General features: G+C 45.3%; 1 protein-coding gene across 4 annotated transcripts in view; it reads right to left on the bottom strand.

The window, feature by feature from the left end:
• boc (BOC cell adhesion associated, oncogene regulated) overlaps positions 1–27,038 on the bottom strand; it is a 45,161-nt gene that overhangs the window by 13,539 nt on the left and 4,584 nt on the right. For 2 of the 4 annotated variants that reach the window (XM_068582259.1, XM_068582260.1), the window contains exon 1: positions 5,350–5,448. The exons of 1 other annotated variant lie outside the window; for it this stretch is intronic. In XM_068582259.1, the coding sequence (XP_068438360.1) occupies positions 5,350–5,359 (10 nt within the window). In that variant the 5' untranslated portion in view covers positions 5,360–5,448. Of the gene's footprint in view, positions 1–5,349; positions 5,449–10,895; positions 11,092–27,038 lie in introns of those variants that run through there. One more of the 4 variants, XM_068582261.1, reaches the window with a different exon arrangement.

Here is a 27,038-nt window from a genome sequence, read left to right as displayed (position 1 = left end):
CTCTCTCTCTCTCTCTCTCTCTTCTTCTCTCTCTCTCTCTCTCTCTCTCTACCGTATACATACATGCATGCATTTGAACATGCACACACTCAGGGCATGAAGTGTCCTGCGACAATCTACTGCAAATGGGAGCACACAACGTTCTCATGCATATTTGTCCTGATCTTATTATGGCAAGGAGATGATTAATGAAGCTCGGGCTCGGGACTACACACGCACACGCACACGCACACGCACACACACACACACACACACACACACACACATAAGGGGCCAAAGCAGGACAGTAAGAGAATGGAAACTCTTACAGTGCACCTTCATCATCTAATGGCAGCAGTGAAAATGTTTAGCTGCCTGGCACATTTATTGAAAATGAGCAAAGCAGCAGGCTGATGGAAAAACTGCCGTTAACTCCGCCAACGGCCACACCGAGCCACACATTACTCCACTGCACTTTGATTGCATACTATGAATATGTGTAAACAATTTCAGATTGTTAATTCTCACGACACGAACAGCTTAGGAACGCTCCAGTCCAACTTACACAATGTAGCACTGACTAGTCGATCAAGCTGGTTTATTCAGTTATTAATCCAGCAATAACACATTTGTGGCCGTTTTCAGGTAATATGTTGAACTCGTTAGCAAACACTTGCTTATTTACACAAACAGCGAATATATGAAGCAACATCAGCATTGATTTGGACTTGTGTTTCTGACAACCTGATGAGTCAAATGTTTACTATCTTTCGTTCAGTCTTTGGTCTCCAACTCCTGAAGTAAATATCTGTCTCTTTAGCGGCTACAATTTTTAACAGCAACTCTGAGCAGATAACTGCAAAAAGCTGTAACCGAAAAAAGCCAATGAGTGACTCAAAAGAGTTTCTGGCCTAAAAGCCAAAAACAACGAGCTTAAATATAATAAAGAGTTCTCTGTATGTTCTCTGGCTGCTTTTCACTCTTTCGTGTTCATGCAAGTTACCATCTTTCTTATTGGACTGTTAGATAAAACAAGCACTTTGAGGATGTCACAACGCAACAGCGGAACTGTGACAGGCATATTTAGTGTTCTCAATATTGAAAATAACCCGTAGTTTCAGTCCACTGCACACATATGTACGCTGTGATTCACTCAGTGGTCCACTCAGAGTGGCCCATCATCCGTCCATAAACAAACAGCCAGCTGCTGTAGAACCAGGAAGCAAAAGCTGAAGGTCTGCGGCTTCAGCGGCCGGTCGCTCTACGGACACAACCCGGGACAGCTGCCCATAAAAAGAAACACACAACTGTATGGAGCACCTGTCCCAACCGTCAGAGTCACTAACCGTGAACCACACCAGTCAGCCCGCCTCCCGGACGCACAGCAGGACACACTACTTCGCCAACGAGACCTCTCCCCCGACTAATAAACGCAACGACAGAGAGACAGCGGCAGCGATAGAAACGGGGAGAGCTTTGTTGTAGCGGCGGTATGCGAAGGGCCCTCGTACATCATCGCTCCCTAAAGACAGCCGTACTCCTCCGAGCCCGTCCGTCCGTCTGATTCATCTATCATCTGGGTTTTGTGTTTGCTTAGCGGATTCTCTGCTTTGAGATGAAAAGTTGGCCCGACATCCACGTCCAACTCTTTCCATCCATCCTTCCAGGAGAAGTCACAGACGTCGGAGAGGGAGAAGAAGCCTCCCACGCATCAGCGAGACTGATAAAAACCAGAGCAGACTCACAGACAGCTCTCCTAAATTAAGAAGCGAGGGAATGCCAGAGTGTGTTAATGTGTCCCGTCGACTGTTGTATAACGGCCTCATGAACAACGCTGCGTTGTAGGATTAGAACACACTCCAGTGACAGCGCAGTGAGGAGAACTGTGTGAACTGCTCAACTCTGCCAGTTTTATGATTACAGGGGAGTGAAGCTATTTGAGTCATCATGGTGAGGAACTGACACTTGACTACTCTGAGCTCTGCCTTGAGACCCTGATGCAGAAACGCTCTGGTTCAATTCTTGGGTTTACTTGTAATTCGTAGGATAGTTTATTGTACGGCCGTTTTGGACTTTAACATTTGAGAGATTATCCTCATGCTGTTTAATAACAAAAAGCCACCATGTCACTGATCCTCATTAAATACAATTCCTTGTCAATGTCATTCGACAAATTCAGTGTTTTCTGTAGCTTTCATTGCCACAGCAATGGGCGTCACATTAATAACATACGATAAAGGATTGGTGCGTTAAAAGGCTGTCGTTTTAATAAACATTCAGACACCGAAAAAGCAACTTGACTTTTTATACATTTTGAAGACTTTTGACTTAACCTGTGCCTCGACTTTGACCCAAGCCAAAGGACTTAAAAAGTGTGTATATCACAGAGAGACTCCGGGTTGTGTCGATGGTGTGCAGGCACGCAACGCGAGTGGAGGTATGCGAGTGCCTTATATGTCATTGTGGGAGAGAGTCACTTGACAGAAGTTCATTGTGAGCGTGCTAAGTAAAGACACCGGGGCCCCTGTTCTCCCGGGCCACTGCCAGTCCCATTGTCCCCCTGCCTCCGTGGATAAATTCATTTTGACAACCCTGCTAATTGGATAAAACCAGACTGGAGCCACCTCCCTGAGCTCTCACATTCCATCTGCTTTCTGGCATGGAGAGGGGACACAGGAGGGGTGGTGGTGCTGGAGGGGCAGCAGGGTAGTAACTCCTTCTGAGGAGCTGAGCTGTTGAATATTTATCACCTTCTCCAAATGCCCCTCTTGCCCTCCCTCCTCCCTCCGTTTTACGTCTTTTTACACCCTGAGGCCCCCCCCCGCCCCCCACCCTCTTACGTCGAGGTTCTCCAAACACCACAAAGCCCCCCCCCCCCCCTTTAGATAAACACATGCGGTGTCAAGTGTGAGGAGTGCCGGGGGTTCAACTGCTCCGCTCGGGCCCGCGGCCCACAATGCCGTGCCGCATAGCTGCCATGCGGGAGGCCAGTTGCCCCTGGCGACGCTAACAGGCAGAACGCACCTTAATAGAGTGGAGAGTCATTGTAAAGCAGTGAGCCGGCGCACGGACAAAGACCCCGCAGACCCCTGGAGAAAGGGGAGACGTTACTCTGAAGGGCCCGGGGAAGAGCTGATGGGCCCTGCTCAATGACCAAAGAGGAGAGGGAGGAGGGGGGGGGGGGGGGGGGCTCAATGACCAAGAGGTTTGAGAGTAGTGTGTGGAGAGTTTGGGGAGGCAGAGAGAGAAAGGGGGGGGGGGGGGGGGTTCAATGGCTTTATGGATTGATGTGAGATGGGTGAAGGGGGTTTATGGAGGCATTTGGGGCGGGAGGGGAGAGGTTGACTGAGAAAGCAGAACGGCGACTGAAATTAATAGAGAGGATGTCAACCGGCGGGCGAGCAGGAGGAGAGAGAGAGCGGGGCCTCGTCAAAGAGAGGGTGTGTTTGTGGGAGCGGCGCTGAATGTCCCAACATATTTTCCCCTCGCTCCGTCAATGCGATTGCTGGTCTCTCGGTTTGGCCCGCGTTTGTGCCGAGTGGACGCGGGTGAAGAGGGTGAAGAGGGTGAAGAGGGTCCGGGGGGTTGCTTAACAAACCAACACACCCGCTCCAGCATCAGCCCATCACGCAGGGAAAAGAGCAACAAGACTTCAACAAGGACAAAGAATGTTTGTAGATGGGGCTGATACGAAGGAGTTTTTCTGTCTCGTATTTTTCTGATTAGATGTTTAGCCTATAAATTCTCAGAAAATAGGGGAACATGTCCACCCTTCTAATTAGTAAACCAATGTACGCAATAAGTATATAATTGCTTCAGTTAGTTATATGTCATTGCTTGTAATTTACTTTTACAAGATGAGATTATAACAAGCGCAATACATTGGAAGAAACTGTCAGGAATCGTGTCAAAAATAACAAGAATACACAGAAATCAAAGAGATCGCATTGCTGGATGCGGCTGTCTCTACTTCAAAGTATCGCAGATAATCATAACTGAAGTAGAGAATTTTCTCTGTTGTACTTCACACGAGCAAAAACTTGGCAGAGAACAAACTTCAACTCCATTCCCATCTATCTCTCGGACACAAGGGAACCTTCTGGAGTCTTATCTTGGCATGGAAACTCTGCTCAACAGGTGGAGAGGGGGCCAGTGCAAATCCTCCACTCGAGACATCACTCGTTCTCATGCCATAAAATCACACATCAAAAGCATCTCAGCAACCCTAACGAGGTTGAGAATTCACCCCCTCCTCCTTCATAACACACACACACACACACACAGAGACACACACACACACGCACGCTTCACAAAGTATTAACGAGCTATATGCCCGTCCAACCCCTCCTTCGGCCCCCAAACCGACACTAACGAGCTACAGAGCGTCTCGAGGATTAACGAGAGGGATCTGGACAGGCCCGCGATGTAGAGGAGGGGGGCGTTCTAATCAATTAGGCAATGCGGCATTTGCATAATTTAGATAACGAAGCTGAATTAACCACGGAGAGCTAATTACTGCGCCACGGCGAACAAACCCACCCACATTCCTCTGCCTGGTGTGGGATGCCAGCGTGCCCACCGGGGCCATGGGAACAGGATGGGATCATCATCACTGCCGGGGGAGAGCGAGCCAGCTCGATGCACCAAGCAGTGATGGAGGTGGCATCAGCCAATGAAATCAGAAGGAGGGAGGAAAGGATGGATGGATGAAAGAGAGACAGAGAGATGGATGCATAGAATAAACGCATAGAAAGAAATCAGGATGGCAGATGAGAGGAAAGAGGGAAGGAAAGGAGCGGTGGATTAAAGATCAATGAACGCTCGGAGGAAGGAAGGAAAGAAAAGAAAGATGAACTAATGGATGGAAGAACAGAAAGGATGGATAGATGATTGAAAGAAAGCAGGAAATAGCAGTAAAGTAGACATGATAGATAATCTGAAAGAATAATGAAAATGAACCACGCTGACCCTAAAACGGTATTACAGACTGTATATTTTGTTTTATCATCAAACATGCTGATGAAGATGAAATAAATATCAAACATTCACAGAGTACAGCTTCTCAAATAAGACCGAATACTTTAGACCGATACACGTACAGTGTGTGTGTGTGCGTGTCTTCTTTAGTGACACACTGCTTTCCGAGAAGCTTGAAATGATCACCAAGAGTCTCAGTACACGGCTGTCACTGTCTCACACACACACAGAACTCACACAAACTCATGCTGTTGCATACTTCATGTACCCACAACCATTATTTCCATGCACATGCACACACACACACACACACACACACACACACACACACAATTGATGACACATAAGCAAGCAATCACACAAACTCCTATTACATGGTAAAAGTATACTCACAGAGGCACATAAATATGCAGACCTCAGGAAGTTTTTCCGACACCAAATGTCAACACGCAAAAAAACAGGCTACCACTTCTGCCCGGCCCGAGAGATAAACTACATACACCGCGGCATTCATGCATGCTAATATAGACTTTCATAGCTGTACATATCTGCAGCCTGCTCCTTGTGTGTTCCTGCATCGTAGGAAGAGAGGGAGGGAGGGAGGGAGGGGGGGATGTGAGGGGGTGAATGGGGCCCCAAACTCCTTTGGCAGCTCATGCATCAGAGTGAATGGAACCAATTATAAATCAAGAGCAATTTCTCCCCATTATTCAGCAGGAACCAGGAGGGGGAAAAGGAGCGAGACTGCCCTACAACTCTCAGTGGGAGACGGAGGAAGGAAGAGAGAAAAAAGCAGAGCGAGTGAAATATTATATGAAAAACAGATATGGGGAGGCATTAGGAAATTGAGATAAGGCAGAGGGAGACGGAAAGAGGGATGAGGGAATGGAGAAAAGCCGTAAAGTTATATGGAACGACTGAAGGGGAGCGCTATAGGAAAAACAGATATGAGGAATTGGAAAATGGAGAGGCAGGAAATTAAACATAAAGCGAGGGTTGTGAGGCGTCCACGGTGTTCGAGATGGTGCAACCGACATGAACCGCCGGCTCCACGGTTGTAAAGTGAAAGCTGCTGGTCTGAAAGACTCTTCTCAAGAGGAGAAACAGCTGGAGGAGGCCCGTTTCAAAAGAGAGCCCTCGGTGTCACAAGCTGGATTTGTGCGGTACAGCAGAGCTGCCATTTGTCCCGTCACTCAGAGTCCCGGATGTGCATTATCCTGACGGGGGAAAGCTGTACACACACGCACACGCACGCACACACACACACACACACACACACACACACACGATTTGGACAGAAGAGAGGAGCGCCGTCGATGGAAAATTCCAAGTTGTGATAACCTCAGGGGCCAGATAACCAACTAATTTGGTGCCCAGTGATTTATTCTGTTGAATCATGTCGTCTCCTGCCAGTTTGACATTCTTCAATGATGAGGTTTTTCTCTCTCTAGGGCAACACTTTAAAATCTGATTGTTGGTTAAAAGCCCTGGAACACAACCTAGATTCTTTGGCGCTTCTATTTTTTCCGTTCACACATGCTCCAGACAGGAATACATCATGCAAGTTAATATTATCAAGGAATTATAGTGCACAAGTTTTCAATAATGTGTGCAGTTGAGTTAAAATGAGTGGCCGACCGAGGCTTAAGCTGAAGCGCTCCAGTCAGGAGTGTAATCTTGTGCCTGTGTGTGAATGATCTATTAGACCGTCTGGGTTGCTTTTGGCTCGTAATAACAGCCTCTAATCTTTGTCCAAATATCTGCTTCGCACACACGGGGCTATTTGTCTACACACTCACACACACGCACGCACACACACTGCTTTCTTACCCGAGTCTGGAGTTGATCAATGATCTAACAGCACTCACTCTCTGTCTGTGTGTGTGTGTGTGTGTGTGTGTGTGTGTGTGTGTGTGTGTGTGTGTGTGTGTGTGTGTGTGTGTGTGTGTGTGTGTGTGTGTGTGTGTGTGTGTGTGGAAGAGAGAGTGAGAGTATGGCTTTGGTAACTTCATTATCCAATCAAGAGCTTCTTAACTTTTGCTTTAAGTAGTGGAACAAATCAACTCAGCTTGTTTAAAGGCTTTGGATAATCCCCATTAGGCTGTTAAGACAACGAATGAGAGCGTGACTGTATTCATGATACAGATATGAAGTGGACGGGCATCAACATACTGACTAACAAACTAACGCTAATTTCTCTCCATCCACAGCTTTATTTCTGCCGTCTCTCCTTTCCTTCCTCACATCCCATTTTTCTTCACTCTCGCCTTAATAATCTCACTCCGTTTGATCGTGGATTGTTTAATTTGTCTCTCCAACTCTCTGTCAGGACTTTCGCCTTTTCTATTCCCCTCACATTCCTCTCTCTCTCTCTCTCTCTCTCCCTCTCTCCGTGGTCCTGGCTGACAAGGAGGATCAGGAGGAGAGAGGTATGCAACCCCCGGGGAGGGGCCTAGAGCCCGGCCACCTGCCGGTCCAGGTGTCCCTCTCTGGTTCTCCGATGTCTGACTGGACACGGGAACCCTCCCGGGGGCACGAGGCCTGAGCCCGAGCCTCCAATCTGTCAGCGCTGGAGGACTAATGCACCGTATGTCAACAGGCCAACAATGTCCGGCTCCGGGAAATGAGGCAGCCTTATTTGGCGATGAGTGCGTTCCTTGCTAGTTTATGAAAATTAATTTAACCCGGAAAAAAAAACTTGCTGAAACTATAAAGTGTAAACTATCCCCTACACACACACACACTTTTCCTCTTCTTCTAATGCAGGAACCTCAAAACGACCATGCAGGTGAGGCCAGTCGAGGGCCACAATGACAAGCAATACATTCCAGTGCAAAGAGATAACCCTGATTGGACAGGAACTCACACACACACGCACACACACGCACACACACGCGCAGGCTCACAGATTCTGCCTGCAGGCTGTTATGACTGCCTGAGTTTACCTGCAGTCATAGAGATGAAAGCACAGCCTCAGGAAGGATTTTCTTCTTCTTCTTTGTCAATTAATGCCAATGTTACACCCTCTACAATAACAATGCTGCTTCCTAGCTTTGCAGACAAACCTCAGGAACTTTGGCTCACAAACACCGAGATCGGAGCAACAACAGCCGTCCTGACGGAACCGCTGGCTGTTTGTTAATCTCAAACTGCATCTGGAAATACATCTCCATCTCAATACTTTACCATCCTGATGTAAAAACACAACAGGCGAGAGTCAAACCAGTTAAATCCTGTTCTTCCACTCTCACATCACGGTTCAATATGGCGCAGTACATTTTCAAACCAAACTAAGATATGAGTGAGAGACTATTGCTATTGGCTTCATACCTAAATCCACACATGAACTTTTCTTTACAGGCTACAACACATGAAACTCACCGCCGACACACTGCGTGAAAAACTATCCACCAGCTTCTAGACAAATAGTTGAAAACTGGCAGCGTTCGTCTCTGCTACATGTCTGTTTGGCAGGTAACTGAGATCAATCACACATAACTTGAAGTTGAATTGCAAAAGGTCCAGCTGGTTACAGGAAGACAAAGAAAAGGCTCCAACATTCTGACGCACATCAGACTCTGTAACCAAAAGACAATAAAGTGCGTTTCCTGTCCTGACGTAAAGGTCTATTTCGCCTAAAAAGGTATGCACATTTTCAAAAAGGTCCACAATGTGCAGGATTTTAGCAGACGGTTGTACAACTGTATGGGCAGCTTTTCCTCCACTTTCAGGTCATTGCTGTTGTTTTTGCCTGGGACTTCAGCCTGAGACGTTTCTGAGAAAACACAAGATATTATAACACTCCTATAGGGACGTGAAGCGAGCCTGTGGTATTCAATAATGGATTGAGTCCACTTCCCTGTAGTCTAGAGCTGCCACTAAGTCTGAAGATATCTCAGTTTATTAGAGCCAAAGGCAACAACTTCAAATGGCAAATTTGAGTCTAGCAACAATTACAAAATCTAGATATATCAACAAAAAAAAGAGAGAAAATCGTCACAATTGGGAAGCTATGAAACATGGTGTGCTAAAAAGAAAAACGTTTAAACTATTAGTGAATTATCAAAATAGCTTGCGATACATTTTCCGTTGCATTTGTGTATTAATGGAAAACTACTGCGTCTCCGGGCAGTCGTTGGTTTGGTCACAAACTGCACACTGAAAGCCTTTCATCACGTATCATATTGTGAAAAAACATTGTTATAACACTATATTAAAAGTGTGCATGTGGTATACTGGTACAACTAGTCTATTTAACTCTAGTTTGGATTTTTCTCTTCTCCAGTACGCCTGTACAGTTTAATACAACGTTACAATTTACAGTCGCTGCATGACTTTGATATATTCAAATATGTGCACAATATCTGACAAGATTGCTGATGAACTTCTATAATTGGGTTGTTCCAGGTTCCACATAAGTAATCAAAGGGGCCAAACTGTGTGAGAAACAGGCAGATAATCAGACTGGGATCAATTAGTCCAACTTTGATCCACCGGACTGCCAGAGATGATCAACAACAACAACAACAAACCCCGCTACCAAACAACAAGAGGCTCCTTTTTGCTGAGACCAATTAATTCCCTTATAAGCTGTGCGCCTAATTGAAGGAGGCCGGGCCATTCGTTTCGACTTTTAATCCAAGTGACATTGATTCAGCGGGAACAATCGGGCCCTCTTGTCTGATGCCATGTCTGTCACTGAAGGTTCCTCCATGCGAGACAGCGGAGGCTAAATGTAATCCAAATAACAAAACGACACCTGGGGTTGGAAACTTGAGCCCCTGCGGCTGTTCCCGAAGCCTCCTCCGTGTATCCCCCTCCTCCTCTGCGTCTCCACCCGGCCCCCTCGGTGAGTGACACCCCGGGCCAAACACTCATTAGCAGCCCGGGGATTAAGACAAACATTTTCTCATTAAAACCCAACCTGAATGAGAGGATGATATCAGGGGAGACTCTCCTCAGGATGCTGCATTCCTGGCTGCGCTGAGCAGCTGTCAGTTCCTGGGAGGCTTTAATTAGGTTATTCTGACACCGGACTTTGGTGTGGAGGGCAGAGGCACGGAGAGAAGTCAGGTAGCGGTGTTATGGTTCTCTCGATACCGGCAATACAATCTGCACAAGCCATTTGGTGCAATAGCTTCTGTTTTTAGACGAATCTTCTTTTTAAAAAGGGCGTAAATTAAATCACAGCATCATTAAGAGACATGCTGGTTTATGATAACTTCATTTGTTTTTGCAGCTCTGCCCCTGATGGTCCATCTATCCTTACGTCGCTGCACTCCCCGGTGGTGTATCATATGGGGGTAAATCTGGCAGAGCTCCCCGTGTCTGTTTTCTGTTACCCTATGGGAGCGACTATAGGCTGCGGCCTGCAAAACGCAGACAGTTTCTCCAAAAGAAAACACACACGGACGTCTTAAAACAGTTATGAATGTCTGCAACGTGTCACGCAAAGCCGATCGCTCCCCTCGGACATGTATCGGGATGTTAAAGTCGGCGAATACGTCCAGAAAATGAACAAAAACTTTGGAAAGTTTGGACGCAGCACTCAACCAATCAACAACAGGCTACGTCCCAAAGCAAAGTGAACGTTTTTATTCTAAGTTAGTCGCACACAAAGAGCACACACGCACACTTCAACACAATTGAAGTTAATGTGTGATGGAGAAAGTTGAGGCAAAGTATATGAGCATCTATAAGCAAGTAAAAAACAAAACAAATATGGCTATCAAAGTAGTCAACAGCGTAAAGTAGTAGCCCAATCTAACTCCTAAATCACAATTTTCTCTCTAAATAATGTAACAAGTGAGTTGGTAGAGTCTCGCGCCAGACTGCAAACTAGCACCAAAACTGTTACTTGTATCAAAAACGTTGTAAAATATGTTGATACAAAGCGCAACACCGCAGAAACATGGACCTCATGAAGGGACAAAACTTACCAAAACCGCTCTATCTGGTGCTCACACCTCGTTTTAACCGAGCGATCTTCTCTTCGTCTTCTCCTCTGCGGTGAACTTTAGTCCCAGAAAACAACAGTTTTTGCTTCTCTTTTCCCTCTAAAGCCTCGCTGCTTTGGTAATTTACTGCGATGCCACCGACATTTTCTTCGGCTCCCCAAGTTCTCACATTGAAAGGCCGTTTTTGGATGACTGAGCTCTCAAACAATTCTCCCTTTTGCGACGCCTTTTCGGGTCCTCCCACTTCCCAAGCAGGAGGAGGGATCTGAACAATAGGGACTGGCTCCCAAAATCCCAGAGCTGGGTAGTGCGCCGCCGTTTCTCCAGACTACAGACTCCTACTCACAACACATTGAGACTTTCCAGAAGTTTGGTGCAAACCTTAAGCCTGTATTCCCAGTTTTAATGTGAAAACATGGAATTTTTTAAGATTTTAAAACTCCCAGAAACTTAATTTCTTAAGAACTACGGTGTCCTGGAGGTGAAAAGTGCGCCCCCTCCCCCTCCTCCTGCTCTGTTCCCCCTGATTTGGTATGCGTTGGTCCCCACAGAGTTTGTATTGACCCTCGTCCATTGAAGCCTGCAGGCCCTCTAGTGCAGCTGTGCAGTGCTGTGTTGTGTTGTTGTGAACTGGACGAGCCCAGTCAGGACCATGCTGCACGCGCACACACACACACACACACACACACACACACACACACACACACACACACTCTCATACTACAGTGATCACAGCTCGACCCCCCCCCCCCCCCCTCCTTGTGCACGCTCTGGAATTCTCTTCTCCACTTCAATCAGCACACTTTGAAATGAGGGCAGCCGTTCCTGTCCAGTTCATTAATAACTGACTATTCCCAGATCACAGGGTTTGATAGGGGGGTCTGATGGTGGGAAGCCTCTGTGAATGCAGGAACTCCCACCATGATGTACCTGAGGGGTTATTGCAACCCAGCAGGGCTCCATTCACTGCCAAGCTGTGGCATTTTATGACACCTGTTGCTCTTGTTCAGGGGAAATTGCAGACAGTGTTGGCAAATATTTCAGCTTTTTTATCAATTAATCAAAAACCCCACTCCACATTTGAATATCCACATCCTTTGACTCTGCACGTCATACCCAGCAGGAAGTTCCAGCCTCAAGATGTTTTCAAGGAGTCATTAATCGTTGGTGTTTTCCAGTGTTGTGCTGCAGTTTGCCAGCACTTTGCAAGCTCTGCCAATGTTTTGGTGTTGTTGCTACCGAGCGGGGCTCTGTTTGTATGTGGCTGCCTCACACTAGCGCCACCCTGCACTGCACTACAGAGTAGTGAGGGAGAGAGAGAGAGAAAGAGAGAGAAAGAGAGAGAGAGAGAGAGAGAGAGAGAGAAAAGGGGGACACCCAGCCCCACTAAAACCCTCCATGATGCCCCTCCCCCCTCCATCTCTCCATGCAGGGTTGGATGAATTAGCTCGGGACAAAAGGCTTTGTGCGGCGGCCATGAAAGGCCTATTAACCATACTGCATCCCCCAGAGGCCCTGCCTGCAGGACACCGCCTCCCAGAATGCCACTCTCTCAGCAGGCCGCAATCCCAGCATGCACCGCTTCCCTTCAGCGCTAACCCTCGTCACCCCCGAGCCTCACTATAGAGCCCCACACAGATTGTCATGTAGATGATTATAAATGTTGTTATGAAAGTAATGGAGAGTGAGAAGGAGAGATGGGGGTGTCGGCGTTGTGTGTTGGTGTGCTGTGATTTGTGCGTTTTCCCAACACAGAAGAGTCAGATGGAGTGAGAGCGCCGAGAGTTTTGGGTGTTGTCTGTCAGGTGTGAACTCGTCCAGTGTGTCTCCCTGTTGAACTGTGCATTGTTCATCAGTGAGTGTGTGTTTGTGGAGAGTATGAGGGGATTTGTTTTTCCTCAAAGGTCTCCACCGTGTGACGTTGCCTCTTCTCCGACCTCTTCACTCCATTGTTTAGCTGGGCGCTATGACAACGACCCGCTCTCTCCTTCCCTCTCTGTATCCCGCTGACCTTAGCAGCTGTGTCACTTCCTCGGTGTGACAAAACCAGATTGAATCACACGCACACTTGTGCTTTGTGGCGCATAGAAGTACTAAATCAGCACAGTTTTCATTCTCACCTTTATAAAACTAAGACAGAAGGGGAATCGTGTATCTCTCTCTCTATTGTTCACTGGTATACTGTTTAATTAATCATTTTGGATTTGCTGTTTGTCAAAAGTTACTAAGAATAAACGTTAAAGGTTAGATTCAGTTTTACAATGAAAGGGTTATTGATCAGTGCACGTGGGTATCCAGTTTAATAAATGTCCATTTTAAAATTTGAATATCTCAGACTGCTGGAGTCTCATTTTGGCTTCAGCTGAACTTAAAGATCTTTATACACCAGACTCTGTGGTAATCAATCCATTAATTAAAGCCGGTGAAGAGCTCAAAATGTTTTGCTCAAAATGAAATAGTTTGTGTGACACATCTGAAGACAAAAGTGTTTATCACTGTTATAGACAACCACACTCAGAAGTGTGGTGTAAAGCAAGCTGTCATAAACAGTGGAGAGATGTAATTATTGTTTAAATATGCACATAACAATACTAACACACACTTTGAGAAAAAAAATGCATGAGATAAGCACCTATGTTGAAACATATTGACGCCTTAAGTCGACCAACATATGCTTAAGCATCACTGTGAAAAGCCATTTGAATGGAGTTCAAAACAACAGTGCTATTCTCTCTCGGGACTCTCTTGGTTCTGGGGCAAAGCTTGTTTTTGTTTTTCTGCATTTTAGAATGACAGCGGTGCAGATGGACGATGCGGGTTGATGACACGTCTCTACTTGTACTTTTTTTACATCCTAGTTCTACGTTTCACCGGGCCGCCACTGCATTCTCCTTCCTCAGAAACAGACACCGCACAGTCTGACACAGATTGCGACCCACATTTTATTGGACCCATCTCACACAGTGTGACAGACACTTGCAAGATTGCTGCTATTTGGCAGTTTATAAGGTTCTTTAGAGTGAAGCTTTGCACAAAACAAAAGCCGTGAATGTTGTCCCGTTTTGTACGGGGAACACTGTGCGGTCCTCACTTCACCGCCAGTAAAGACTATAATGTATTGAGATAACCCTGAAAACAATCCAAAGCTATTCTTCAAAGTAACACAGAGTCTTTCATTAAAATAAACAACAACAACCCAGAGCTCTGTGTGAGTTTCAGGGTTCATCAACACTGACTTGAGCAACATACTGCTGGTTGCTCCATAAACACCCTCAGACACGGTTCATGTCCGAACAATAACCCAGAGATTTTAAACAACAGGTGTTTCTGTACCGATCCAGTGAAGGCCTTCGTATTCTTGACACATAATCCCATTACAGTATCTGGATAAAGGATTAAATAAAGCATGATGGGAACAGCACAGTGGCAGGACTTCTACTTCCTGACGTTTTCTCAGCATATACACTTAAAAATAAACTCATGCCAGCTGAAGAACTGCAGAGCACACAACAGAGCGGTCCAATGAGGGATTCAAAGCAGGAGTCAGCTGCTTTTTCTTCTTCTTTTTCTAACTTTCTCCCCGGCACTCCTAAATTGAAAAAAAAGGACCTCACAGATGGAGCTCATGGGAAAACGTCTTTACGGAAAACTGAATGATGGAGTTTTATGGCCTCTGAACTGCAGCTTCACGCACATGATTTCTTTAAGATTCAAGAGAAAGTACACAAAGCCTGTATTTGAGTCAGAGGAACATTAGTCCTACAACTTCAAATGGTACTGAATATTTCACTTGAACTGAAAAACTGTCCTGTCGTCATGAAAATGAAGGAATTTACAATATGTTTATAGACGCATAGTGTTGAACATCTTGAGCTACTCTGTTTGATGTGGCCTCAAATCAAACAAGATGCTGGAGACATAAAAAGTGACTTTTGACCATGTGTCTCCATAACTCCACCCTGTTTTCAGCTTTGGGACATATTGTACATAACCCAAATGGTTAGTTTTACATAATAGTGTTTTCTCAAGAGGAATAATTAAATTGCTTTTCCTATTGAGAGCTAGATGATGAGATTCATATCACTTTTATGTGTGTATATGAAGCTACAGCCTCAACAATAACGTTGCATCACTCTGTAAAGCTAACTAATCCTCATCGTTCAAGTTTTTTCTTCTTCTCCTTTTTGTGCCCCCTTAGGTAAAATAAAGCATCGTCCTGAAAAACTAACAAGTAGCTACTGAGTCTGTACAGGAAATGTACAATTAGTTCCTTAATAACAAACTAGAGATTCTTTAAAAATATAAAAATAGTTTCATGATACATCACGTTTTATGAGCTTTCTGTTTGTTTTCCATACATCTTGATTGTGCAAAGTATACGTGTTCGTAAAAACAGCCATCAGATGAATGTAATGAAGTACAATAAAGTATATAATGAAGTACCTGTACACTACTATAATAAATGTACTTTACTATTTCTTAGCTTGCCTCAGTTTTATAGATACACTGATAACTGAGCCTCGGGCTTCACATCGAGACTCACAACCCAAATTCTCAGTAAGGCTCAATAAGATTTATGGCGTCTTTTTCTTTCAGATGTGTACACACACACACACACACACACACACACACACACACACACACACACACACACACACACACACACACACACACTCAAAGAGAGAAGATCTTGTACTTTAACTGTGGATTGTTGCCGCAGGAGTTTTTCATATCCTGACATTTTATTGTTCTTTTGCATTCTTACTGATGCAAAGCTGACTTTCCGTGTGTGCGATGGAGGGATATGGAGGGTAATTGTCAGTTATTGGTTCTCATTCCAGTGTGATTGTGCTGTTGAGACAGAGATCCAGGCTCAGGTGGGGTCGGACCTCAGGCTGAGTTACTGTGTGTGTCATGATGTGGAATGTGCCGTTAGATGTTGTTTCTCTGCAGAGCGGCTGCCTCATATCTCCACTGAGACTCCGGGATGCAATTTTCTGCAACAGTTTTTTTTAAATTTTTATTGTCCCAGAGTTCTTGCAGCAGTGATGGCATCTGTTTGTTGAGATTTATTTGATTTACTGTGTTTACTTGTTTCTTCCAGAGATTTTGCAACTTAATGCCTCTCCAGTACGACACAGTGGGTCATTGTCACAAATCTGTAACTTTCCATTTCTGTTTGGATCCTGTTCCACCACCTAGTTGTTTCCACATTGCAAAAGCTTCAATATTTATTCTCGTGTTTGGGCAAATGATTTGGCTTCTTTGCAGCCTCACTATGAAAATCTAGCGCAGAAGACTATGTCATTGATGGATAAAACATGATAATTGATTGAAACCATCATAATTTAAGGCCATCTAAAGAAAACTACAAGAGCTTCTTCAGAAGCAGAAAAGGGATTCATTTATTGTATTGTATAGTTGTAACTTGTGGCATCTTTTAATATAGTAATATATAAGTTGGGCTCACTTTAATAGTTTGCCATTTTGTGAAGTATGCTTATTTGCATTCTTGTGTTAGAGTTGAATTAGAAGATTGAGGCATGTTTGTATGTTAAATGTGACGCTACTGACAGAATCAAGTTAGCTTAGGTAACTTTAAAAATAATGGAAACTGCAAGCCTGGCTCTGTCTAAGGGTAATAAACCATGTTTTTTTTTACATTTTGTGTTTAAAATCTGAGCTTTTATTGGCTGCCTAGGAACCACTAAATGGCTCATTTTCAACAACAAAACAATATGCTAGAAAATCTTGTAAAAACATTTGTTCTTGTTTAAATCCAACCTTCCTATGATCGATGTGTTTCCATCCATATGAGAACATATCTGTGTTTCTTGGCCCCGAGTCTGTACACTTAATAGAAACTGGAAGGCTAAACACAGAGCATTGTTAGATCTTGATCTTGCAGTTTTTCCAGTAATTGTTTGCAAAAGCCTCAAACATAACTAATATGTTGCAACATGGGGGCGAAAAATCCTCTTATTGACTCAGTCTGACAGCAGCACGCCAGCCTCACTCCATCTCACGCTGCCTTCTTCCTCTTTCAGGTTTTATCTGTAGCCGTGTTATGACTGCTGCTGAGCTGTAAATATACTCCGCTCTTTGTAGAGTAAAAGTTGTGACTTTATGCCCCTATTGGAGCAAAGTGTGAGTTTTGACTTTAACTCTAACTGTGTCCAGATGTGGCAGACTGTCCTAATTGGACCTGGAGCCAGTTAAATCCAGGACCGCTCTGCTCAGCTCAACTCACATAGCTGCGTGGCCTCAACTGTCCTCACAGCACTTGGCTTTTGAAACAACCAACATTAATATCTGTGTTGCCACATATACCTCTTTTTGTTTTGCCTCTCGGGGGGAGGAAGGGATGGGAGGGGCGGGGGGGGGGGGGGGGGGGTCAGATGAGGAACGACCACTCAGAGGAGTTGAACAGTAAAGTTAAGTTATTGGCACAAGATGGTGTTACTGAAAGGGGTCAAAAGGTTGAACTAAAGCCGATGTTGGGGAGTGAAAGTTATATATCAGAAGTCAGGGAGTGAACACCAGAAGACCGAGCGGCTGAGGGGAGAGAAAACGTCCAAAAACCTGACGTGTTTTTTTTTTTTTAAAAAGAAGAAAAGTTGACATTCCACCTTTTATCAAGCACCTGGTTTTATCATCCAAACCCTCCCGGCAAATGTTTTTCGGGGATCTGTCTCTCTGTCACTCCCCCAGATTTTCTTGCACTCCTTTCTCATAGTTTCCCTCTTTCCTCCCATCATCCATCTTAGCCTCTTGCTTCTCCTCCCTTATTTTGACTTACTTTCTAAATCCCCCCTCATCCCCCCCTTTCCCTCCTATCATCTATCTACCATCCCTCCCTCTTTCCATCTCTCCCTCTCTGACTTCCTGCTTTCCAGCCTGCCAGACGGTCATAATTAACGGGGAAAACGATAGTCCCCCTGGCCCTCGGGAGCCCTCTACACTCACTGCCCTGAGAGACAGAGTGTGTGTGTGTGTGTGTGTGTGTGTGTGTGTGTGTGTGTGTGTGTGCATACACAGTCCCTGTTTCCCCCGTACCTCCAGACTTGGCCTATGGTCCACACTCCACTCAATGACTCTTTATGTTCGGCGTCAGCGGCAAAGCATGATCTCACTCCGTCCAAAAAACACACCAAATGACTTACAGAGACTCCCAAACACAGGCCGCAAACACAGAACGGCCTACTATCCAAGAGCAATACACACACACGCACACACACACGTGCACTCCCATAACACACACACGGCATCCACTGGCAGTAACTCTCATTATGACTAATCCTCAGGGGAAAGCAGGAGAAAGTAAAGAATCCATGTATTAAAGCTGCCTGGTTTCAGTTAAACAAACCCTATACTGGGTTGTTTCTCCTGTTTTATCTGCATACATTAATTTATTGTGACACATCTGTAAGAAGTACAGATGTGTCACAATATAAAACAGAACATGGATTGCTGAACACAACTCTACCATATATGTGCATAACTGTTTGAGTGTCTTGTGTGCCCTCTTGCCTTGGCATGTCTTCCCTCATCACCCGCCTCATCCCACCCTCTTCCTCCTCCTCCTCCTCTTCCTCTTCCTCCTCCTCCTCCTGGCTACAGTGCTGGGAGGCAGATTCCAGATCAGAGGGCAGGGAGCCGATAAGGAGCTGAACTGATGCTATCTGTCAGTCACAGCCAGAGGGCGGGGCTCAGAACCAAGAGGTCAAGAGTCTCACGGTCCCTCGGCTCTCCCCTCCTTTCTTATCCAAACAAACAAGATGCTCATGCAGGCAGAATACAAGCACAGCGAGGTGGACGCGATATCATGAACACTGTACAAAAGTAAAGAGCACAACGAAACCACCAATTATGGATTCAAAATGCCAGTGAATCAACGCACCTGTCCGAGGTTCAGCTATCAATACTTTATGCTCCTAAATGTAAGGAAATAGTGGGAACTTCCAATCACCAGTCGACAGAGCCCAAGCAGAGCTCTTCAAATGGCTTGTTTTGTTAGGTCGAGTCTTTTCGAAGTTCACATTTGCTACAATCTTTGTTCTTTTGTAATGCAGAAGAGTATTAAGCACAAACGGTTTGGCTGAACTTTTGTCAAACAAACTAACACTTTCCATTTGTGAAAAAAAATCCACAATCTCACATTTGAGACGCTATTACAGATAAATGTTTTGCCATCTTTGGAGCTCAAAGAGTGACCTCATATCTGACTAAAATCTGAAAAAAAAACCCTAATCTGTGCTTAACTCTTGCTGAAGGTTTTAAGTTGTTTGTGAACAGTGATGTCATCGTGCGCTTTGGGGTACTCATCTGCATCACTGCAGCCAGGTGAGACCTTAAACCACCGAAAAGCAAAACTAGATTTCTAGCTGTAGTTGTTTTTTAAGGGTGAAAAAATGTGAGAAGATTTTTTTAGCATCAATTCCGTATATTTTATTTCCTGAGAAAAGGTTTGGAAACCGTGATCTAAACTGTCCATTAGTACTTATTTAACTGCACAGTTGAGTTTATATTAAGTAGCCTATAAAGTGATATACTTTTAAATAGCTCAATGAACAGCAATAATAGCAACTGTACGTACTCAACGCATCTTCTCATAACCTCGATTGTATGTACAGTGAAATGACTTTAAAAAATATGCTGCTTTCACCCCCAGCAGCTGTTTCCCCTCTGTGTTTGTGTGTATCTTCACATGTCTCAGTGTTTGTTCCCCTTACATGTGTTCAGGTATATGTGCTGGCGGGCGCGAGTGTGTCTGTGCGGTTGTGTGTCGGTCCAGTCCAGCAGTGTAAATATTGTGTTGTGCTCTAGTAACAGCTCTTCCTCTGGCTCTGCAGTAGCAGCACGCTCGGCTGTTTATTTTTCTTCAGGACGGACGACTTCTTATCAAATAAGCAGACATTTGCCTCCGAGGCCGCTGTCCAACCACGCGCTCCCAGAGGACATCCCGCCCACTTTCCTCCGGGTTTGTGGAACCTCCGCTTGTTCACGATGATTGACAGCTGAATGAACCACTCACACCTCGGACTGTGACTGCAATAATCTACAATATTGTCATCTCCTTTAAAGTGTCAGTGTGGACTGATGGTGGCTCCCACCATGGAGTCTTTATGAGTCAACACTTGAACGATTCATTCTTTCCATGGTTGTATTTGTTGTAGTTTGAACATAATCAACATGGACGAAAAGTCACAATAAGTGCTTCGGAAAAAAATGAATATAATAGCCCTAATGATGTCATCGTGTTGTCACCAGGGTGATCTCAGTTTGGGCTTGAGGACCACACAGATAATTACCAGAACGCGTGAGTCAGAAATGAGGGACGTGGAGTTTGAAACACGATGGCATTCATCAGACATTGAGGATCTGATAAACGACGCCAGGTTGCATCATGGGAATTGTAGGATCTCTTTTTGGCGCTTGACTCACACTAGAGACCAAAGCTTGACCAAAGCTTGGCTGTTAAAAAAATACTGTGTGTTGCACAAGTGATAAGTCTCTTTGACCAATCAGTGACATTGTTTTATCTCTACCTTTTAGCATTAGCTCGACCGAGGCGATACAAGACAAAGTACCAGGTACCAGGGACAGCAGAATACATGGGAAATATACGTCCTGCTGCTTTGATTTGAACTTTTCTTTTCCCCCAAATGTATGGAAGTGAAATACTGAAGTAATCCCTAAAAAGCTTTTAAAAAACTCCTGTTTCACAAAAAGAGACATTTTATCCAAAATTCTACTCTAAATGCTGCTGTGTAACACTTTTTTAAAATGTTATGTCACTTTACTGTAACACACAAGAACCACCCAAGTTGAATTTTTTGGAAAATGACTTGGCCAAGAAAACTAATTCATTCTGTGTTTTTTCTTTTATTTCAAATGGTCTCAGGTGCAATACATCCTAACTAGAACCACCTGGCCATTATGAGCCCCCTCTCCTCCATGCCTCCTCCCCCATCTGTGTGTGTGTGTGTGTGTGTGTGTGTGTGTGTGTGTGTGTGTGTGTGTGTGTGTAAGACCGGAGACCGGAGAGAGAAACTGGACCATGCATGGTTGTGATTACATGTTTATGTCCATATTAGTAAGTCTGCTTGAAGGCGTCTGTGTGTGTATGTGTTTGTCTGCAGTGCTGACGACAGAGCGAGTGTGTGTGTATGTATGTGTGTGTGTGAGAGTGAAAGTGTGTACACTGTGAGTTGTGAGAGTAAATAAACGCTGTGCAGCGGGGACTCACGTGGCGTTATTATCGGAGCTCAGAGAAAAGACAAACTGTTTTTTCACTCGGGTTTGATTCATCCCACCCTCTGCTGCCTCCTGCCTTTCTGTACGACCCACCGCAGCGCATGCACACACACACACACACACACACACACACACACACAAATTCAACACATGGCTCCAATCAGGGGATTATTTTTAGCACTTTGTGTTTTCATGGAGGAATTCTAATCAGTTGTATTGAGATTGTTTCACACTATGTGTGTGAATGAAGTTTTCATGCTCAGCTCCACAAACTGAACCCCTCGCGGTGCCACAAAGGACAGGTTTTTTGGGTTTATTTTGCACACGCCTGCCGCTCGATCGCAAACGTATCCCGGCATCCTCGTGATTGGGGAATTCTTTCAACAACAAAAAAAAAAAAGGGCCCACATGCAACGCGAAAGCCAGCCTTCTGTGGAATCACTTACTTTGATGATCTCTGGAAAACAAAATCCACAAAATAAAGTTTGGTTTGGAAACCACAGATCAAACACACACACACACACACACACACACACACACACACACACACACACACACACACACACACACACACACACAAGGGCTTGTACAGTATGCACTCACACACTCACAATTTGTGGTACACTGAGGCATTCTTTCTCCCTCCTTCTCTCTCTCTCTCTCTCACACACACACACACACACACACACACACACACACACACACACACACACACACACACACACTAAGTTACACTCATTAATCTGGGCAGACTCAGGAAACCGCTCCAGTGAGCTGGCTAGAGGCCCTGGGAGGAGTGGAGGGGGCGGGAAGAGGGGGGATCAAAGCCAGGACGAGAGCAGCAGACTCGCTGAAAAGAAACAGCAGAAGAGGAAAGAAAGGAAAAAAGAAAGTTTTGAGAGGGAAGAAAAGAGAAAGGAAAATTTCCTTTGCTCTTGAGCTCTGAGAATACAGGAAGAAGAGACGATCTGAAACCCCTTGATTTAATGAACTGGGAGTGCAGTTAGTGTGTGTGTGAGTGTGTGTGTGTGTGTGTGTGTGCATGTGTGTGTGTGTGTGTGTGTGTGTGTGTCCATCCAAACCTTTTAGGACGGGACAAGAGTGTGTGTGCATGTATAAAAGTCGTTGAGAGTTGAGACGTGAGAAACTCAAAGTCAGTTTCAGCAAAGTTTCTGCACAAAAAGGAAAAACCGCAGAATGAAAACAAATTTATACACACACGCACGCACGTTTACTCACACACTCTCACACACACACACACACACCCATAGTGTCCACACATGCACAGACTGAAACACACAGATATGCATACGTTATATTTCTCTCTCATGCATTTCTAACCCAAAAGGTTTTGCAGGAAGGGCCGACAGTCTTTAAGAATATATTCTTCAAAGCACTAATTAGAAAAACGATGGTGCTCGTTAATAGCCCCCCCCCCCCCCCAACACACACCAAAACTCCACCCACCCCACCACCCAAAGAAGAAGAAGAAGAAGAAGAAGAAGAAGACGACAAAACAAAAAAGATTCTGGCAGAGGGAGAAGAGAGCGTTCCACTAGCAGGCCCGGGTCAGCGCCCTATTTACCTACCGCAGCACTGCTCTCTTTCCCTTACAGCACAGAGCACCTCCCCTCAGCGCGAAACCTGACCCTCTGTCACACTCACACTCACACACACACACACACACACACACTCACACACACACACACAGAGATGATGAACATGCATACATACACACAAACCAGCCAAGAAGTGGCACATGGTCTTGGTTAAAAAGTTCTTGGCTCCAAATGAAACCCAATCTCTCGTGGAGTTATTCCTCTCATTTCTGAATCTTCCATTTCAGAAAATGCGGGAGATTTTCCCCTTCGTCCCCCCTCAATCATTCCTCCCATTCTCTCATCCTGATTAAGTTGCAGAGTAAAAAAAAAAAGAGGGAGCGTAAAACAGCCGGAGGATTTCTTGAGCCTTTATTATCCATCGCTGGAGCCAGTTCAGGAAAAATGAGACAGAGGGTGAGGAACAATAACTCAGACTTTCTCACACAGATAGTGAAGCGGTTCAAACACCTGGAAACACACACACACACACACACTGACTAAGACACTGCAGCAAAGCGATTATTTTCACGAGTCTCAATCAAAGCAGATGAGGTGGCAATTCCAGGAAATCAATTTGTTTTCTCGCCGCTCTCTTAGCTCTCTATCTGTTGCTGACATTTCCTCCCTGTACCGTAGCCCAGCCCAACCGCCCATTACTACACCACACGGGCTCTTATTAAATGTATATATAGTCACGCTTCAGACCCGAAGACACTTTCTCACACAAGAGCCGAAAAGAGCGAACACGGGGCCGTACAACGAACTCTTCTTCTGAAAGAACACAGGGAGGGAAGCTGAAGCTTGACCAAGATCCAAAATGGCCTCAGCCTGTGTGGGTGGATGAATACAGTCAAATACAACATGCCTGCGTCTTGTTTCACGGTGTCGTCCCTCCCCCTCATCACCCAAAATGTGTGCCTTTCTGTCACGCTCCTCTCCGGCCCTCATTAGAAACATCTCACTTAGGGTAACAGTGTTATTTCAGTGTTTGTAACTCGTTATGGGAGTGTTTTTCCTGCGGCGTGGCCCTTGCATTAAATGTGTGTGTGTGTGTGTGTGTGTGTGTGTGTGTGTGTGTGTGTGTGTGTGTGTGTGTGTGAGGGAAAGGGATCGGGGAGGAGGATGAAGGGGGAGGTAAGAGAGGGTGGGCTTCTTAAACACGGGGTGAGAGCGTAGAACGTAAAGTGCAATTCCAGATGTGTTTTTTACTGCGCTGGCAAGGATGACAGGGCTGTAAAGAACCTCTCTTGAGTAGCCTGGAGGGGGGGAGACAAAAGGGGGAGAGCAAGGGAGGAGTTAAATGCTCGACGGCTTAAGGCATGAAGCCAGAGAGGAGCTGGGGAACAGGAGAAGAGGTTGGGGGGGGTGAAGGGGGGAATGGTGGATATGCTTGTGTTCAGGGGTTTGAGAGAAGTTAAGTACGGGGCCGTTTTTAGGGCCTCTGGGACTGTAATGGAGGTAGTTTAGAGGGGGGAGGAGGAGGAGAGAGGGGGAGAGGGGGGAGGAGACAGAATGAAATAGCTTTTCCTGGCAAAACGTTCCACTTTATTGGCTCAGGTGTGTCGGGTGGAGAGTCTGAGCCTGTGAAAGGGTGAATGGTGTGTCGTAGCAAAGACCGAAGAAAAACTCAGAAGAATAAAGAAAGATACCAACAGAGCACAAACCTTGGTTATTGAATCATTGGGCCTTTGCATTGAAAAGATTTGCTCTCACCTGTGTAAGAAAGCAATTGAAAGGTGATTCCAGATCACACCAATTTGTTTTGGTAGGGATCTTTCATCTGCATTATTGGATATGATATCCTTTCCAATGAACTGCTGATCTGGGAACAGCGGCAGTGCCAAAATGAAGACTAGACAGGGCAGGAAACACAGCAGTAGGTTCGTCAAATGTATATAGAAGACAAAAAAAGAGGGCAAACGGTAACATTATGGTCTAAAATATCCAGCGTAACTGGTGATCCATCACAACAGAGTTCCTGGTTGAACTTTGACCTAATGTACTTGCTGTAATTTTACTATAAAATGAGGATTATTAGCAACATGTATGCTGAGCTCAAGTTCCATTTTCCCTCCAGACTATCTGGCGAAACGTTTGATCTCTGACCTCTTGTGATTTTGCCGACTTTGTTGTTGACTCAGTGTTCTCAGCAATTATGCTGGTGACTGGCCGACAGTCTTATCACAACCCATGAAAACTGTGGCCAAAAATAGGCTACTGAAAAAAGGCCCAAGTTGAAGTGAACTGGAATTATCCTTTGACACAACATTGGGGAAAATCATGAGTACATCATGCATGAAACATGTGTGGAAAATGGAAAAAAGCTGCAACTCAAGAGACAAAACAAAAGTCACGAAGGGAGAGGAAAAAAACTATATCATGCAGAAGACATGATGGAGATGGAGGTGTGTGTGTGTGTGTGTGTGAGTGTTGCACAGTGTGATTCAGCTCCTGCAGCTTGTTAGTCATGCTCGTTAATATGCGCCTGTTTTACGGGCTCTGTTCAAAGATTGACGTGGTGTTTCATCTCAAGCTTACCTTCTCCACAAAGTCAGAGACAGAAGAGAGACGGCAGAGGGAGAAGGGGGAGTGGGGCTTTTGCACAAGGTTGTGAGATTTCCACATGGTCATGGTTTAAAAAATATACTTTGATAGGAAAATACTGTGCCACATAGTATACTTGGTGAAGTGTCCATTTCAAACACAAACTACACAAAAAGTCTTGGACGGTAGACAAAACAAAAGCCCTCATCAATGCATGAGGGGAAATTATGTCATGAGAGGAGGAAGTTGGAAGAGAAGAAAAAAAAAAAAAGCGGCTGATCAAATTTCACAGAAGTCTGAAGACTTCATAACAGAATATTGATTTCATAATTTAAAGAGAGCAAGAGAAAGCAATCATGAACCATGTTAAATGGTCAGTCACGAGAAACTCCTCCTGCAGCCAAACACTGTTCATACCCACAAGATGCCGTCACAGGCTGAATTTAAATAATCAGACGAGAAGATTCATACAACTCTACTATTAATATTAAAGCTGCACGCAGCGATGTACGGGCCCTTGCACCTTTGCGCACGGCGCGGGTACTTACGCTTGACCATGCAGACACTTTTCAGTAACCCAAGCACGTCCTTTTGATGCTGAATGACATAAGATAACAATATAAAACATGAGAAGAACAATAGGTCTATCGCTCCGACTACGTCAGTGCTCGGGCCCTGATATCTAATGTCCAGTGAAACATGTGGCTGGAGCAGACAGTCAGTTAGCTTAGCTTAGCTTAGCATAAAGACTAGAAGCAAGTGGAACAGTCTGGCTCTGCTAAAAGGTAACAAAATCCAACCTGCCAGTACCTTTAAACCTCACTTATTTACTCACAATAGTTGCTTTGTTGAAACTGCGCAACTAAATAAAGCAAAAGATTAAAAAAGAAGAGTCCTGATCGTCAGCATGAGGTTGCCAGATGACCAGGAGGGGCTTCAGGAAGGTACTGGTCCAAGTTAAGAAATAGTCCTGGGCATAACCTCCAAATATTAAATTTGTTCATAGTTCATATTCGGCTTGAACAAATGAGGTATTGTGAGTTTTAGAACTACTCGTAGGCAGATTTTGTTACCTTTGGTTTTTGGCATGTTATGCCTATTTGAACTTGCTCACATTTTGAAAGTGTAAGTGTAAAAGAGGCGGAAGTGGAGGAGGAGGTGGCGTTAAAAACAGGCCACATCGCGCCACATCGTACCCGACCCATACTGTGATGGTGTGACCGCTCACTCGCCCTCCCCTCCCCTCCCCTCCCCTCTCCTCTGCCTTCCCCTCCCTCTCCTTCGTAGTCCTCCACAAGCACGCCAGCACCTCCGGGTCCGGAGAGCAGTGCTTTCTGGGGGATCAGAAACAGATGTGCCTCTTGCCCCTCTCCTCTTAACTCGTACAAAAACACACCCGCTGTCTTGTACACACACACACGTACACACACGTACACACACGCTGGCGGCCATCAGAACCGGCACCAGGACCCAGCCGGAGTGACGAGGCGGCGTGACCCTGAGCTTGACCTCGGCCAGCAGCACCTCAGACAGGAAAGGGCCGCAATTGGCTTCAGCTGTGACCCTCCGGCCCCTCTCTCCTGCTCGCCCCCCCCCCCCCCCCATCTCATTAAGACAAACTGTTTTTTAAGCCAAAGCAGCTTTCACTACCACTAAAGCCAACACCCTGGAGCACGGAGAGGGGCGGCGGAGTGAGGAGGGAAGGGGGACGGAGGAAAGGTAG

The sequence above is a fragment of the Clinocottus analis genome, unplaced genomic scaffold (genome assembly GCF_023055335.1).
Source record: "Clinocottus analis isolate CAN_PGR_092001 unplaced genomic scaffold, fCliAna1.0.p SCAF_18, whole genome shotgun sequence".
NCBI lineage: Eukaryota > Metazoa > Chordata > Actinopteri > Perciformes > Cottidae > Clinocottus > Clinocottus analis.
Note: the sequence above shows the minus strand (reverse complement) of the source record. Positions and strands in the feature narration are given on the sequence as shown.